The 17,199-nt window shown below is 45.4% G+C and overlaps 3 protein-coding genes and 1 non-coding gene across 14 annotated transcripts in view; 3 read left to right on the top strand and 1 right to left on the bottom strand.

Annotated features, from left to right (window-relative positions):
* The first annotated feature begins 4,564 nt into the window (after positions 1-4,564).
* LOC117902434 (protein lifeguard 1) lies at positions 4,565-5,459 on the top strand. Its single transcript, XM_034813816.1, has 3 exons — positions 4,565-4,719; positions 4,786-5,034; positions 5,093-5,459. Exons 1-3 carry the CDS (start codon positions 4,612-4,614, stop codon positions 5,450-5,452), a joined length of 717 nt encoding a protein of 238 aa, XP_034669707.1. The 5' UTR covers positions 4,565-4,611; the 3' UTR covers positions 5,453-5,459.
* Positions 5,460-5,801: 342 nt separating this feature from the next.
* LOC117901374 lies at positions 5,802-6,140 on the top strand. Its single transcript, XM_034812084.1, has one exon. It carries the CDS (start codon positions 5,802-5,804, stop codon positions 6,138-6,140), a length of 339 nt encoding a protein of 112 aa, XP_034667975.1.
* A 2,830-nt stretch (positions 6,141-8,970) lies between these two features.
* Positions 8,971-17,199, bottom strand: part of LOC117902432 (mitogen-activated protein kinase-binding protein 1) — a 69,950-nt gene continuing 61,721 nt past the window's right edge. For 3 of the 11 annotated variants that reach the window (XM_034813806.1, XM_034813804.1, XM_034813807.1), the window contains 13 exons: positions 15,883-17,147; positions 15,501-15,817; positions 15,286-15,431; positions 14,950-14,994; positions 13,401-13,512; positions 10,576-13,119; positions 10,222-10,317; positions 10,003-10,148; positions 9,858-9,933; positions 9,722-9,796; positions 9,471-9,662; positions 9,252-9,408; positions 8,971-9,193 (listed from right to left, as the gene is read on the bottom strand). In XM_034813806.1, the coding sequence (XP_034669697.1) occupies positions 9,013-9,193; positions 9,252-9,408; positions 9,471-9,662; positions 9,722-9,796; positions 9,858-9,933; positions 10,003-10,148; positions 10,222-10,317; positions 10,576-13,119; positions 13,401-13,512; positions 14,950-14,994; positions 15,286-15,431; positions 15,501-15,817; positions 15,883-17,147 (5,352 nt within the window). In that variant the 3' untranslated portion in view covers positions 8,971-9,012. Of the gene's footprint in view, positions 9,194-9,251; positions 9,409-9,470; positions 9,663-9,721; positions 9,797-9,857; positions 9,934-10,002; positions 10,149-10,221; positions 10,318-10,575; positions 13,120-13,400; positions 13,513-14,949; positions 14,995-15,285; positions 15,432-15,500; positions 15,818-15,882; positions 17,148-17,199 lie in introns of those variants that run through there. The other 8 variants (XM_034813808.1, XM_034813805.1, XM_034813809.1 and 5 more) reach the window with 4 other exon arrangements.
* On the top strand, positions 13,966-14,036 carry Trnag-gcc. The gene has a single exon. It is a non-coding gene; the product is annotated as a tRNA-Gly (tRNA).

The following is a 17,199-nucleotide window of genomic DNA, read 5'->3' as shown; positions in this document are numbered from 1 at the left end:
AATGGGGAATGCTTTTAATCAGAAAATAATATTTGTTACAGATTTGCATATTTATTTTTGTAGAGTTTTTCATGAAGAACATTCTGATTAATCATCAATCTTAAGATCAGTATTAGATGAAAACTTAACGAAGAATTTAATTGGAATAAGCTCTGCATTTTCTTAGGTATAAAAAATCTACAAAAATGTTTCGTGAGTCTCCAAATATTTATTAATATCACAAATGCAGGCAAACACTTTGAAGGTAGTGAAATTTTAGTAGAAAGTCATGACAACTCCATTCAGTATTAATTATAATGCACTTCAAAATCGGAATATTTATTTTAAAATATTTATATTCATTGAACAACCTTATTGTCCACCCACTGACTTTGAGTTCTTGTCATCAGGCTGGCTGGCACAAAGCGCATATTACCCCACGTCGCTGATGTCGCTGATGTCGCATGTGACGACCACTTGAGTTGACATTTTTCAATGCTCACCCCTGCCCTCTGCCCTCTGCCTGTGTCCTTTCTTTAGAGTGGGTGGGGTGTTAGGGTATATGAATAATTCAGATGGAAATGGAATCGAATGGCATAGGAAATGGGAACGAAAAGCGAAATGCGAAATCAAGCGATGCAATGCGTTCTTTTTTATGCAAATAATCAAAGATCCTTTTTGGGTTCCATCATCATTGTGACTTACAGTGGGCCCTCAGCATATGCTCAAGCACACCGCCCACTGACAGGCTGTGCCCTTTCTCCACCTCCTGCTTCAGGGCCATTCAGTTGACAGTCCGTACGCACACACAAAAGGAAGCTTGTGCCCAATTTTTGGATGACTTTTGACACCGCCTCGCGGCGTTCTTTTGAACCTCAGCGAGAGAGAGAGCGCTCGAAGCTCGAAGCTTGTTGGAACTGCGATGCGCTCGATGATTCCTATCATAATACTCATCATCATCATCATCATCATCATCATCATCATGGGCAAGTGTGAGAGGAAGTCGAAGGACAACCCCCAATTGTGGAATGAATGTGAATGGTCCTTCACTTGTTGTCATGCTGTCCGCTCTCTCCTTCTCTCTGTGGGCTGTCGTCGGCTCCTGATTTCCTTTTGATGTTTGCCTTATGCACGCCTAAGCGACCATTCGAGTATCCATCTACCATCTCCCATTCACCCATCTGCACATCAACAATCGCATTGACACAAAACTGACTTATTTGGCTAATTGAACGACGCGGTTGGCGCCCCATCCGCATCATGCAGATCTATTCCGGATAATTCCACTCCGCACTGTTCCCACTTTTCAGCTCGGTTATGCATGACGCCTTGGCACTTCATTGAGTCCATTCCATCCGCTCAGCCAAATGACATTAATTAAGCTAATTAATGGAGCTAAAAATGGAACTTTGCTTTGTCACCAGAGGCTGCCAGTGCTAATGAGAGGTTTACGGCAAGGCGGGAGATTCTGTAGGGGCTTTTTTTGGTAGGTGTGCAGTGGAGATTTAAGGGATTCGAATTACTTTAATGAAATTATTGGCTAGATTAAGATAATTAAATTGGTAAACATTAAGAACAGGTCTTACTCCAACCTCATATCACTTAATCCTATCTTAAATCTGAATTGTAGACTGGAATTAACTTATTAGGCACCCTCGAAAATTCCAATGAAAGGAGTAAATCACAACCCACACTTTAACAAATTATTTGGGCGTATAAAAATCATTTGCAGAACATTCTCCGTAACATAATATGATTCCATAACTTTAAGCACTTCAATTACTCAACCCCAAATAAATTTCCCACCATAAGTACCGCCCCCAAACAACCCCAATTAAGTATCCCACAAATATGATTACATCCACCATATTTATGACATTTATTTGCTGATCTAATAAAAACTGTTTATCCGCCATAAACAATTTCCCCAAGGCGCCAACAAGAATCAGACCCATCATAACTATTTGGAACCTGTCGACTTTTTTTTGTTATTTTTGCATATCAATAATTTGTATCGTTTTAAGGGTGCGGCCACGCCCTCAACAACTCAAGCACGCAACAAGGAATCGGGAAAATCAAAATCAAAATAGAGCAAAAGAAGATGTGTCTGAAAGAAGCACTCGAGCACCTCGCCCCCGAGCGAAAAACACACACAAAAAATGATAATCCAATTCCATTGTTTAGCAGCAACCGCAGCAGCAGCAGCAGCAGCAGAAATTGCGAGGGGAGAAATGAAAATTGCAGACAACGACTGCGCTTATCACCTACAAAAGCGGAGAACAATGGGTCTAGATGGATGCAGAGAGAAGGATGGATGGATGACTGGATGACTGGAGGGGTCTACTCACTCCCCGCTAGGCATCGACACAGCCAGCAGCCAGCAGTCGCAGTCCCAGTCGCAGTCGAGCGTGAATTTGCAGCGTAATCTCTTCCGGTTATGATTACGCCCTTAAGTGAGGGGATCTTCCCGCGAACGGACAGGACGATGATGCCAGGCAGGGCATTGTCTGGCTTAATGCTGTGACCTATCAGCTTTGTATCTGGGTATCTCTCAGCTCTCGGCTGTCGGCTATGGCTCTGCCTGTGTTCTGCTCCTTGTGAGCGCAATCTGCTGTGATTATAATTTCTTAAAAAGCTAAAGCTGCATTTTCCTTTCAATTACAAGGCATCACCATCTTAATGGCCATGTAAGTGTATCACTCACTGCTGCTGGCTGCTGGCTGCTGCCTGCTGCCGCCTGACAATGTGCTGGCAAAAACACTTAACCCACGCCGAGCCGTGGCCCGAGCTGTTGACAACCGACGACGACGAGGAGGAGAGAACCTTCGCCGTTCGGTAATTGTGTCGTTAATTGTCGAGGTGTCGACACCGCGCTCGCGCTCTCTGAACTATGACACGACTCTATCCTCCTACGCTTCGAATGAGTCCCATATTATCCATGTCCCATGTCCCTGATGTCCCTCATGTCAATGGCTGGCTGCCATTAAAAAAAAAAGGAAACCACGGGGGCTGAAGATGCGAGCATTATGGCATTCTATATATGAGTATGAGTACTTATAGTTTGGTTTCTGTTTCTTTTGTGCGTCTGAAGTGTGGGGTAGGATGTGCAAAACTACACTGTGAGAGATTGGAGTATAAAAGTTCTTTCAGTTGCTCTTAGATATCCAAAATTCTGTGTAGTTTCTGACTTATGGCTCTAGGGGTAATATTTAATCAATATTTTATATGATTTATTGTGAATTCAAGAAAACATCTTTAAAGTTTATGGAACAAATGGTTTTGTGGCTAATTTTGTAGGTAACTTTTTACTCTTAACATTGTTTAATCCATTTCAACGCATCGGAAAATGCAAAAATGACTATATAAAAAACATTTCCACTTCCTTAAAAATTATTTACCTTTAATAGAGGCTCGTGTCGGCTCTTATTTCCACCAAAGTATTATTGTGGACACAATAAACATATCCGAAATGGTAAATCCAAATCGAAATGTAGCAAGTGCAGCTGATGGGAGTCTCAGGTCTCGGGTCAGTTTGCTTGTGTCAGAGCAGTTGCTGGATTTCCCATGGCCCCGGGCCCATTATGGACCGAGGTGAGAAGATACAAAATGATGACAATATATGATGGGATCTGCATGATGCTTGGCAACACATTGAAATGCATTCAACTCAACGTAACGCGGCTCAATTAGTGCGGTTCAGCGGCTTCCAATGCAGCTTCAGAGCGCTCTCCTCCTTCCTGTTGTTGCCATTGTCGCCTGTCGCTTATATACGTCCCGCACCGCCAGTCGTCAGTCGTCAGTCGCCCGTTGCCGGCTTTATGTCAACTTCTTACACGCTTATTCACACCTGAGGACAAAAAAAGAGCGCCCGCCCCGCTGCCAGTTTGTGCTGCCTGACAAGTTATGAATATGCTGAATATCCGAGTGGTTTGCATGGCCTTTATCTAGCCTCAGAGTTCTCTGCAGCTTCCTTACCCCCCAAGCCAGCTCCTTCTCAGTGTCCTAAGGCGGCATATTGCCGGGCTTTGAGGCGTCTCTCATTACGTGGCAAAAATCCGCAACACCGACATTCCATTAATTAGTTTCATGTGCTTTCAAATTGTGACTGCGGCTGTAGATACTTATTCTAGGCGGTTGCTGTCTTGCAGTTGGAAGAGACACTGCGCGAAAAGGCATGGAAGACTTACTATTATGGAAATAGTTTTAAAATGAAAAAAACATTGAATTACAATAGATTGAAAGATTGTTCCAATAAAATAAATATATAGCGATCAGAGGAAGAATCTGAAAAAGGTTTCAGGCCCTATCAAACTAAAGACTGAAAGTCACTGAGTTGAAGTTGTACAAAAATGGGAGCAAATAAATACTTTAGGAGTATGCTGACAGAAGTGGATGAAGGATGAGATCAGATAATATTTATCAATGGAAAATGTAATAAATCCATCCATCCGTAATAATAAATAAAACTCATTCCCTAAGCTCTGATTGCATTTGGTAAGAGCTAATTCCCTCATCGCAACGATGTCTCTGCCGTTCCAAATAAGTTAACTATTTGTTTGCCGTCACACAAACAAATATTGAAAAATCCAAAATTAAGAATAAAGTAAATACTACAGAAAGGGAGCTTTCACGATGGCTTGCTTTGGGAGGAGCACTACACAGGACTTGACGTACAACAATGCCTTCGAGGACAAGTCGACGAGGCGCAGCTTTGTAATGAAAGTCTGCACCATAACGGCAGTAAGTTAATCTGCCATATCAGGCGATCCAGCACGGATAACTCCACCGTTTCTCTGCACCACCCAGTTTATGCTGCTTGCAACAACGGGGGTTATGGCGATCTTTGTGGCCAATGACGATGCCAAATTGTGGCTGCTCAAACATTGGTATCTGGCCGTTGTGGCCATCTGCATTCAGCTGGTAATTCTGATGATGGTGTGCTATTGCCCCTTTCTTTTCCGCAAGAAGCCAATCAATTATATATTGCTTTCGATATTTGTCGCTGCAGAATCCATAACGTTATCCTTTATAACAATGCGATACTTGCCCTCGCAGGTGAGTGCCCCCGCTCTGGAATAGATTCAATAAATCTCACCTTCTACTATATTTAAAGGTATTAATGGCCTTTGGCTACACGGGTCTCCTGGTGGCTGCTCTGGCCCTGTTCGCTCGCTTCGCTCCCTGCGACTTCACCGGCTGTGGTCCCTATTTGCTGGTGCTATTTCTTGTGATGTTAATCATGGGCATTGTCATGATCTTCTATCGGACGCACTTGATGCTCTGCATATACTGCAGCCTTGGCATATTGGTGTACTCGCTGTATCTGGTAGTGGACATACAGATGATGATTGGCGGTTCACACAAGAACCAGTACAGTGAGGAGGATTACGTGCTGGCTTCCCTCTCCATCTACATTGACGTTGTCCATCTGTTTATGTACATACTAATGTTGATAGGTTTACTGGATGATTAGTGTGTATTTTGCCAATAGAAATTGTTAAGAGTATGTAAGTTAAAGGCCACTTTGGAAACCTATTTAAGAACCTCAAACAGTAGGCCGTGAAAAATGAACAAAACAAATAAAACTGTCTGGCAACACAACCAAAAATAGTTACGAGTATTCCTTTATTCTTTCCGGAGTGACAGTTCTCATCAGTAATTCAGTTTCTGCAAAAATATTTACTTGATCTGTATAGCTTTGCATTTATACTCAGTTTCTTTGAATCATTACAACCTTTTGCATACTTTGGAAACTTGAAAAGTTTATGTAAAAAAACCAAAAAAAATTAAATTCTTCAAAAAAGAAAGAGCTACAAACAATCATGTGCGAGGTACAGAAGCTGTTCGACGCACTCTTCAAGACCATGGCCAGTGCAAAGGCTAACCGACGCTGCGAAACGATGAAGCTGGTCAACGAGTTACGCTGCTGTAGCTGCTGCCACGAAAAGCGCATAAACATGGCGGCAGAGTCTACAAAGAAGCCTCAGGTGCCTCAGAAAATCGAAAAGAAAGTTCTCGTCCTCTGTGGGGCACTACTGGGATTGATACCCATCGCAACGGTGTTTCTGGCACGACACTACAACCACTCGCAAACCCATGGCAGCGGGGCCTGCGTCTCAACGCTTTTATACACCTCTACGGACTGCGAAGTGATCTTTTGAGAGGACCTGCGCTCCTGCATTCAAGTTGGATTGAGATTTTGAACGTTTTAATAAATTTGTTAACGTTTACCATCGTGTTAATTGGAGATATAATTGGTTGAAGGAATTGTGAAAATATTTAGTCTCTGCAAGTTCATTCTTGCGTTGAAACGAAATTCCCATCAGCTGCCAAAAATCCTCTACTTTAAATCAATCATTTAATTCCACGGCCAACTCTGTTAAGCGGACTACAAAACAAGTTCCGTGGGTGTCCTTTTGCTTTTCATGGAGAGAGTGAGTGGATGTGGCAGGACCGGGCATTCGTTGGCAAGGGCGTGGCGTGTCTGTCTGGCATTTATCGAAAACATTTCGTGTACAAGTTTTTCCCTCGCCTCATGATTGGGCGCTGCCATAAATTATTCATAAACATAAATGCCAGAAAGAGACCAAAGCTGATGGGTAGAGTGAGTGAGAGAGAGAATGAGGAAAGCAGAGTTCGATAGGGAGAAACAGGGAGAGCGTGCCAACACTCTGCTATGTTACGTGGGGTTGGGAGTTGGCAGTCATCGACCCATCCATGAACATGGGCCACACAGTCTGATTGAGTTATCAAGCAGAACATGTGGCATGAGTTTACCCACATTCCATCTACGCTCCTGTCTCTTGGCAACAACCCATCCTCCACGTATTGGCCAAGTTGTTGGCCTGGCTCAATATTGACACAAGTTAATTGAAGCCCAACGGCTGGCAAAAGTATCAATGGCAAATGGCGGACGCCTGGTCCGGGTTCAACGCTGAACTGAACAACCACGCAGGGCACTTTTGCCTGCTCACATTGTGAGCCACCACCCACCCATCCACCCTCAGCTTGGGTGTGCACACAATGCCCACCCATTCTGTGCATGGTGTGGAATGGGGACGTACGACCTAATCCATCCGTACAAAGTTTACAGCGTGCAGGGACCGGCCAGTCGATTGAGTCTCACGTGTGGAGCGTGTCGATTTCATCACCTGCTGGGCCGGTCATCTTTTTGATAGCTTTAATGGGCCCTGATTGCCACGGGACCCAGGCGTTTTGTAAAGGTAATTTTAAAACGAATATAATTGGGTCTATCAAAAGGAGTTCACATATGGGTACCGTGCTTTTTGCCTTTTGATTGGCAGGTTTTAAAACGAAGCATATGGAAGTTATGGAGAAGAAATTTTCCCATAAGGGCTTCGATCTTGTTGTTGATTTCCTTTCAATTTTAAAATGAATATTCAAATTCTGTAAGAATTATTTCTCTCGATTTCATTTCTTTCAGCAAGTCATTCGGTGCTTTCTTTTTTCTTCCGGTAAACGTTGAATTATGTTTTATTATTAATCGGATTTCAATGCTCTTAAACGTAAAAACAATACACGATTCTTGGCAGTTAGTTAGTTGTATTAATCAAAAGTGTTCTTTGATATTATTTGGTGTTGGCCGCTACCCATCCTATGCTAATATATTTATTTATTTATATACACGCTACGTGTCGATCCAGCAGCCATATGCGGACTGCATATGGCCAGATCTAGCCCGGTGTTAAGATTCCTTTCCGTCCCACTCAACTTGGTTGCAGAATCGAAAGTAAGATTTAGCACAAAGTCGGAATGGGCCAAAAGGTTTAGTGGTTAACAAGAGAGAGAGAAAGAGAGTGGCAGAGGGGGAGTTGTTGAAGAAGAAAAGCAATTTTTAATGTTTTCAAAAATTATGCATTATGTATTATTTTTCGGTTTTCGGTTTTCGTTTTTGAATTAGTTTGTTGTAGATTTCTTTTTTTGTTGTTTTTTTGTTTTGCTTGTTTGTTTGTTGGTTTTTAGGTTTAGTTTTTGAGTTTAGCAGATAGCATAATTAATCGTAAGTGTCGGTTTGTTCTAATTTAAGTTAATTTTAATACATTTCGTTTAGTTGTAAATTATTGTAATGTAAATTTTAGGACTAATACAAGTTCATGTCGTATGTTTGTATATATTATAGTATATGCATATATTTATAGGTAGTGTTATAATTGTTGTAAATACAATCGAATAATTAACTATTACAGCATAATTACAGAACAAAGTGCTTGGAAATCGTTCAATGGAAATTTCGCTTAAATGTTTTCAAACTGCATCGTCTGCGGGGTTCTTTCACATAAGCGTTACTCTGATAATCGTGTGGCATAAGTGTATAATGTTTGGAGTAGGCATACAATACAATACAATACAATACGTAGTTTATTTATGGATAATTGAAATTTTGGAATATCGTTAAAATTTGACACAAAATTCTAGCCATTATGGTAGTGTTTTTTTTTCTGACTAATCCACACAAAACACAATATCCAAAGGGTATACAACAGAACCAAAAAAATAATGGAATACAAATACACAAAATCATATACAAAGAAGGCATAATGTAAGCGCACTTCATAACAATTCGGTACCTCTGCAGTACATACGATATTCATTCGCTGTTCATCATCATCATCATTCTCGCCTTAAACTCAAATAACACTTAACACATACGAAAAACTTGTTCATTAAACTTAACATTTATAGAATTGAATTCAAAGCTAAACGGACTTCTTTTTGTTGCCATATAAATTAGTGTTTAAAATTGAAATGCACACACGGGCACACAAAACTGAAACAGAATTCTTATCGGATCTAATAACTAAGCAAAAGTTTACATTAATTAATTGTTAATTTGAATTAATTACACATTAGTTGGTTGGTTTTTGCATTTGCTTTTGCTTGTGTGTGTGTGTTTGTTTGCCTTCTGCCAGAGTGTTTTGTTTAGTTAAATAAATATCCTTTGTAGTTAGTTGTATCTTCCGCGCAGTTCTGTTTCGGATCTGCCTTCGATTAGTCTAGCCTAAGCTCTACACACTAGGAGTTATTCTCACAGTCATCGGGTTTGTGCTTCGTGCGTAAATTGCTCAATAGATCGGCACAGTTATTGACCATCATCAGATAGTCTCCATTCTCAGCAGTCAGCTGCTCATAATTGGTTCCTCCACCAACTCCTCCCAATCCCACTACTCCACCATTATTTGTCTTTTCTGTTTGTCTAGAAAAAGAAGAGGCAATTAGCATGAATTATGATGCATTTTCTTTGCCTACTCTACCTATTTGTGGGAATGCTGCTAAGCATGTTCCTGGACATGATCAGTGCATTCTCCAGCTCCTTCAACAGCAGAGAATTCTTCAAGTTGGCATGCAGCTGCATGGCTGCCTGCGTTGTCGTATAAAGTTTATTGATCACATTGTGCACCTGGGCTTCAGCTACAAGAAAAAAGTAATTATTTGTTAGGTTTTCTCTCCCATTTGAAGGTGGCTTAACTTACGATCTGCTCCTTCATATTCTTCTGCTGTCGCTACTCCACTTCTTTGCTTGTTGGCGACGGGACTGCCGTTGTTGATCAATTTGCTCTTGTGATCAAAGGCCAAGTTACGCGGTCGTGGCGGCACTATGGGCTTGTTGTTCACGGTGCTATTGGGCGTTTCCTCGGAGCTGGAATCGTCTTGCATGGGTGTGGCTGGAAAGGGTTATTGGTTTAATATATTTCCGTAAAATTATTTCTACAACTGTACTAACCACTACTAAAGTTTGGCGTCTTGCGACGATTGTTGTTGGCATTGTTTATCTTGTTGCTGTACTGTCGACTGGCAGCTGAAAAATAAAACATAATACTTAATATCTAAGTTGATCTGTTTGATTTCGAAAGACTTACCTATGGGTCCATTACTGCGTCCCTGTCCGTTGCTGGCACTGCGCAACCGATTGCTGTCTTCTGGCTCCGAGTCGCTCTGTAAAGTTAGCAACAAAAATGTATAATTATAACTTTACATTATATTATTATTTTATACCCAACTTACACCCTGATTGAGCACATTCATGGAGTTGCTGGAGGCACCCAGTCCTGTTTTTCCCTGCAGACTGTTGCGTTTGCTGGCCGATCTGTTCACATTGCCATTGCGATGCTGAACCTGAGGCTTTTGCGGTGTGCCATTCGATTTGCTTGCTGTTAGGGAGAAGGTTGAAAATATCACAAATTAGTTTTGGTTTATTTTTGTTACTCTTCCGAGTCTTCTTACGCTTGCCAAAGTTGCCCATGTGCAGGTCACTCAGCGAGCAGGCTCGGCGTATGGATGACTCCTCGATGGGCATGGGATTGAGCGTTTTGGGATTACCTGCAAATGGTTTTCGGAAGACAAGCGATTAGTTGGTTGGATCACACATGCGAAGGGTGTTATCGGTTATCTGTCCGTGCTCGTTCATCGTATGGGGAGTGGGTGGTTGGGGTTGGGTCAAAAAGGAACACAAAACTAGGCATAAACGGGTGCAAAAAGAGGGGTACAATATGAAGGTGGGGTGTGTTGTGGGTGGGTGGAAACTGAAGAGGCGATTCTATGGTACACAACAACCAAGACGGAATTGGGGTCTCAAACCTTGCTCCGTCATAAAAACACCATCAGCAGGATGATCATCATCATCATCCGCATCATCATCTTCATCATCGACATCCCTGGGATTGTTGTCTGGTTCATCGTCGGCTATGACCTCTTTGGCCAGTTCCACATCATTGCCATTGCCATTCCCATTGCCACCCAAATGGTAGGCAAAATCTGCACTCTCAAGGACATCCGGCAGGCTGCAGTTCCTGCGCATATTTCTCGCATAGGCACACAAGTCGGCATCTCGCGAGGCCTGATCCTCCAGCAGATCCTCGTCTGGTGGCTCTCCCCTTGCCAGCATATCAAAGTTCATGGTGAGACTCTTCACGTAGCCCTTCTCCTTGGAATTGCAATTGAAGGGACGTAGCCGGCACTCGGTGGCCAGGCGTATCTGCTCCATTTTGCGCTCCTCCATGGCTATGAGTTTCTCGATTATGTCAATCTTCTTGGCTATGTTCTGGCACTGATGGCTGGTGGAATTGCCGCCGCCACTCTCCCCGCTGCGCTCTGCATTGTCCATGTTCTTGCGATACTTTTCACGCTCCTGCTGGATCTCATCTACCACCGCCTGCAGCTGTGGCTTCGTGTACAGCTTGAGGCTCTGCATGTGCTCCAGGTTCTCGGGTGCATTTCCATTCTCCGCAAAGTACATCTCAAAGCTACGCTCTCCATAATCACTGGGCAGGCTACCCACCTCCAGTTCGGGCACATCCTCATCCTCATGGTGGTTCTTGGCGTTTCTCTTCGCACTCGGCGTATACTTGATCTGTGAGACCGTATTGAAGCGCACACTGATCTTGGGCCTGCCCATCCGCTGCTTCATGCTGGTCGCCCGCCGACTGCTCTCGCTCGTGTCGAAGCGTGAGACCTTCTTCAGGCAACTCTGTGTGCCGGCCAGGGCTCCACTGCTCACCGAACTCCTCATGGCCGGTCGCCTCTGCTGATGCTCTCGCTGCTTCTCCCGCTCGAACTTTTGCAGATTGTGCTCAAACTGCTGCACCACACTGGCCGTCCTGGACTGTGCTTTCTTCTTCTGTGCCTGCTGCTGTTGCTGTTGCTGCTGCTTCTCCAAGCAGCTTAAAGTGCTCATCAGATTCTGTGGCTTGGCCGGCACTGGCGGCTTGGGCTTCAAAGGTTTACGCACAAACAGCGGCTCTCGGGTCTGCATGGGATTCGAATTGCGTTGCTGCCGCTGCTGGGCGAAGTCTGTGCTCAGCGATTTGTTCACACCGGAATTGTATTGCTTGTTCTTGGACCTCATTGTGGGTATGTTATCCATGGTGGGACCCTGGGCGATCCTCGGATATGTCTTGGAGTTGGGCAGCGGCTTCAGTGGCTCCAGATTGTAGCCTGTGACATCAAAGCTGTCGTAGGTGGCCGTTGTCGTTGTGGTTCTGGCCGCTGCCGCCTGCCTCATGTAGTAGTCAAAGCTGCCATAGGCATTGGGACTGTTTCCATACGACTTGGACACGGGTCCGTGGATGATGAAGTTCCGTATGCCCGCATGCCGCTGCATGGCCGCCGCCTGCATTGGGCGCTGCTCGAGCAGAGCCTGCTCCAGCGGCGCACTCTTGCAGTCGCTCTCGTCCGAGAGGACACTCTCCAGGCTGTTGCAGTAGCTGCCCCCATCGGACAGCAGCGACTCCTGGCTCTGCTCGTGCGGCATCTGCCCGGAGCTGCTGAGGAAGAAACTGGCGCTGGAGTGACGCTGCGTCTCCAGGAAGCGAGCCTCCTCCAGGCGCTGCTCGCGAGCCGCAAACTGCTCCGGCTGCAGAATGTCCGAGAGCGAGACCTTTCGCTCGCACTGATAGATCTCCCGATACACATAGGTGCACTGCTGGGTGCGTGTGGGCGTGGACTCTCCGGTGGATCCCAGTCCCCGCAGATTGGCCGGCATCGAGTAGGAGGCGGGCAGTCCACCTCCGCCGCCCATTGGCATCTCGTCCAGATCCCCGTACTTCCGTGTGATCTCATCGATCATCTTCTCGGTGTCTGCATGGATCATGTCCAATATTGTACGAGCATCATCCGCGTACACCGAATGCCGCTTGGGCTCGGCAGTCATCATTCCACCCCGCTCTGATTCTGCGGACCACTCCACCTCCTCGTGCACTGGCGACACGGGACAGGACTTGTAGTGCTTCAGGATGCTGGGCGTGCGTCGATTGTTGCCTGCCGGATTCCGCTTGACACCCTGCCGCGCAGGCGCAGTCTGCGTCTGCATTCGCATCGAATGGGCGGTTCCACCGCCCCCAAAGGGCACTCCTGGCGGCGGATGAATCTGATGCACACCCACGTGATGCGGATACGGGGGATAGTGCTGTTGCACTTGCCGCATGGTCTGGAAATTCTGCTGCAACTTGGATTTGGGTGCGGCACAATTGAAGAATTGCTGGGAGCTGCCAAAATGTGTTTGCTGTGGGTACGCCTGTTGTTGAGATCGTTGAGGTTGTTGTTGAATAATACTGGGTGGTGGTGTGTTGGCATTTGTTGGTGAATCGGAGGAGCTAATATACTGCGAAGTTTCGTGGGAAGCAACTAATTGGGTTAGTCAACGTTTCATATAATATTTTAAAGGCAGGAGTTTGGTTTTAATATTTCAACAATTTTTACCACATTGGGAGAGCACAAAGGAGAGCAATATTTAAAGAGTTATTTATAGTTAGAGCAAGATTAAAAGAGAGAGAGAGAGATAAGGAGAGAGCAAACAACGGGAGAGAGTTTATTGGTTACAATTAGCCTTCTACATTCCAACAACAGGTTTTTCGGGGCTGGAGATTATGAGTTGAACTTTTTTGGGGGCTTCTTCAATCCCTTACCTGGCTTCGTATAGCGTCCTGGACCACCGCCCGCTGTCCTTGAACCATCCAGATTACCAGCCAGACTCAGATCCGATATGCTATGGCTACCCCTCAGGGGTCTATGGCCGACCTGTTTGTTGGGAAAGAAATTAGAAGAAGATTTTTATTAGTTATGCAAAATATAGTTCGATTTGGTGGATTAGTTATTCTTTAGCTATACAAAATTTACAATAGTATTTAGAAATAATTAAAACAGAACAAGGAACACTTTTTATTAGTACTTTCACTTAGGTTTTAGTTAGTAAAGCGCTCAACTTGATTATGTTGAGTGGGTTGGGGAGTTCATTTATGAGTGGTTTTCTGGCTGCTGTGTCAGCTCTTTTCCTCTTTTCTTGAGTGTACTGCATGGGGTTCGATGTGTGAGTGGTTTTTCGGCGGCTTATCTGACTGAGCAACTTTCTCAGTCTCTTGTTGTTTTCATTTCTTGTTTGACTATTTTTAGACGCAGCAACTATTCGGCTAGCTAGTCTTTTGTGAGCAATCTCTCTGAAGATTGGTGTTATTTTTGGTAAACTTTCAACAAGCATCGGTGGTTCAGTGGTAGAATGCTCGCCTGCCACGCGGGCGGCCCGGGTTCGATTCCCGGCCGATGCATAAATGTCTTTTTGTTTGCTTTTCAATTGCATTTTTTGGGTATTTTGATTTTAGTGGAAGTACAGTTTATGTATATTTAGTTGGATCTATTAATTATTACATTTTAGAGAGGTCTTTTCGAACATTTAGTGTTAAGCTGTTAATTAGCCTCAAGTTAGTTCTTGCATTTGTCTGCCCGTGATCTGTCCGCTAAACTGTCTAGCTGCTAAGCTTTAAAATCGCTTAAGAATCGAATCGCTTTATCGATTTATTCATAAGCTAATTAAATTATTATTTAAGGCATAAATTCCTAAATTCCTAAAGGCATTTTCCTAAATATTTTATGAGCACTTTCGTTTCGTTGTTATTATGGGAATTAAATTTCAAATGACACAGTATAATAAATGTATACAGTATAGGAAATATAACAACTTTCCCTAATGATTATATTAAATATTTCGTATGGCATCTGCATATTAATTATTTTACTACAATCGGAACTCATGATGGTCTCCGAACGCTCTTTGGGAATAACTGGAATGTTTTTTATACAAGTTGTATACTTTCAGAAAGAGGTTCCACATTTAAAAGATGTTAAAAGATTTTTCAATGAATTGAATCAGTATCTAAAAGTCTGCAGCACAGATCCGTCAGATCCGTATTCTCGATAATACAAATTTTACACTGTTCCTTAATTTAAAGCACAAATTTACAAATGCCATAAAGCAACTATGTTTTGGATAGCATTTCCCTTAATTATTATAGAACAAAGAAGCATATCCCCAATGAGAATTTCCCTCCCTTCCCTCCATTAATGTCATGTTGGCTGTTGATTTGATTAGTCTAAAAGCATTTGTGAGGGTGTCAAAGTGTGGCAGAGGGAAGCATCAGTAGGTAACGCAGAACAGAACAACGAACTCATTTCGGGGCTCACCTCGGCTATAGAATTTAACTTTTTGATGCCATTTTTGCGGGTACCCTAAACACACATAGGATACGGGTGGAAGGGTTGTGTTTTTGTTTTTGTTTTGTGGGGGGTAGATATATGGTAGATTGTTGGGGAGACAGACACCAAAAACAAAAGATGGGGCAACACATAAAAAACAAAAGAGTAAACGGAAAAGAAAACAGATACATAAATTAAATGGGAAATACACAAAAAATACCCCATGGAGCAGCGACTATAATAAAACACAGAAACAAATACAGATGCAGAGGGCAGGCCTCGTCATCGTCCCCGTTTCCGATTCCGATTCCGTCCAGTACTTACATTCTCCAGCTGCTGTTTGACCTTGTTGATGACCTGCAGCAGCTCCTCCTTCTTGGTGCTGGTGTATGACTTGGTAATGGTGGGCGGTGCCGCGACACTCCCCTTGCCCGACTCCGTATTGTGCTTGGCACTGATGCTGCGGCGACCTGCGGCGAGAAATCGAAATACGAAATGAGAAATGGACTCGACGGGAGCTGGGAGGCGCTGCCGCTTACTGGTGGTGCCACGCTCCAGGGGCGCCGACAGACCGGGTCCCTCGGGCAGGGCTGCATGAAGGAAACTATTACTGCTCTGCGGCAGATTCTCATTGCTGCCACCCAGAGTGGAGGCCAGCGAGCGTTCCGCATTCTCGGCACTCGGCGTGGAGCCCTCATCCTCGGTGTCCGATGTCCCAGTGCCCGTGCCCGTGCTGGCTGTGTGGGAACTGCCATTGCCACTGGCCGTCGGCAGCTGCAGGCCGGACTTTTCAAACTTCTGTCGTCGCACGGACTTCCGCAGTTCATCCTCGTTCATGGCCGTCACTTTGAAGTCACTATTCGGGGCGAGAGAAAATTCATTAAATTCATGACTTAAACGGTAAAGAATCGATGGACTTACGTGGGCGTGCTGGGCGCCAGATTATTGTAGAACATTCCATGGTCGGAGCTGGTTCGCTCGCCATCGGAAATGTCCTCCACATCGCCATCGTGATCGTGGGTGTGCGGCGTATCGAAGCGCAGACCGGGCTTCCGTTTGTCGGGCAGCTGCAGCCGCTGCTGGCCACCGCCGACAGCCGCCATGGCACCGTTGCTGTTGCTGGCCGTCGCCAGGGAGGAGGAGGATGACACGGAGACGGTCACGGTGCCATTGTTGCTGCTGCCAATGAACTTGAGTTCACCGCGCCGCGTCTCCATGCCCGAATCGATGGACGAGTCCTCGCTGAGATATGTCTGATTGTACATGATGTCCTTGGACGAAGCACTATTGTAGTCCGACGTCTGCACATTCACGCCGCTATGGCCGCCCACGGAGGAGACCGTGCCCAGTGGGCTCTCCGAATTGGAGCGCAGATCATCCGCCTCCAGCTGGCTGCTTCGCTGCGCCCAGCGTCCGCGTGCCCGAGGCGCCATCATGCCCATTTGCTGACTGGGCGAGGAGCTGAGATTGCCCATCGAGGAGGCCGCATGCATGGCAGGTATGGAGGCCGATACTCCCTGGGCACTGGGCGTGGGTATGGACAGGGCACCGCTGTCGGAGTCCCCGCCCGCTGCCGCCTTACGCATGGCCCACTGCGGCAGCTGTCCCACATCCGATAGCCTGTCGGCCACTGCGAATTTCGGCACCATTTGCGGCTGTTCGATTTCGCTGGTGGGCGACTCCAGCACAATGCCCTCGGGCGGGGAAATGGGCGCCAGGGGACGCGGCAACGGGCCATGACCCGAGCGCAGACGCTGCTGTGACATTCTGGCCTGCATCGTCACAATCATGTCGTGCGGCACTTGCCAAATGAAGATGCAGCCATCGCCGCTGGCCGATATCAAGTGCCGGCAATCGTTGGTGAACTTCAGACCCGTGACCAGCTCACTGTGGCCATACATGCGCGCCATGCACTCGCTGGAGTAGTAGTCGTAGACGGCCAGCGTTTTGTCCGTGCAGGAGGTGGCCACGTAGATGCCGCTGGGATCGAGGCTGAGCTTAATGAGGCTGCCCTCATCCGAATGTGAGCCCTTGAAGGTCTTTGTTTGCTTGGCATTCTGTGTGCCATACACACGGACATTGCGATCCTGGCAGGCGGTGAGGATATGTTTGGAATTCGAGTCCACTTCCATGTCATAGAGCGTGGTCTTGCCCGAGGTATTGGTGCCTCGCATAAAGATGTTGCCCTGCGGGAGAGAAATTCCATAATAAGTACAATAATTCGGAGCAGATATTGAT

Source organism: Drosophila subobscura, chromosome U (genome assembly GCF_008121235.1).
Source record: "Drosophila subobscura isolate 14011-0131.10 chromosome U, UCBerk_Dsub_1.0, whole genome shotgun sequence".
In the NCBI taxonomy this organism is placed as follows: Eukaryota; Metazoa; Arthropoda; class Insecta; order Diptera; family Drosophilidae; genus Drosophila; species Drosophila subobscura.
The sequence above is the reverse complement of the archived record's forward strand: the minus strand, read 5'-3'. Positions and strand labels throughout refer to the sequence as shown.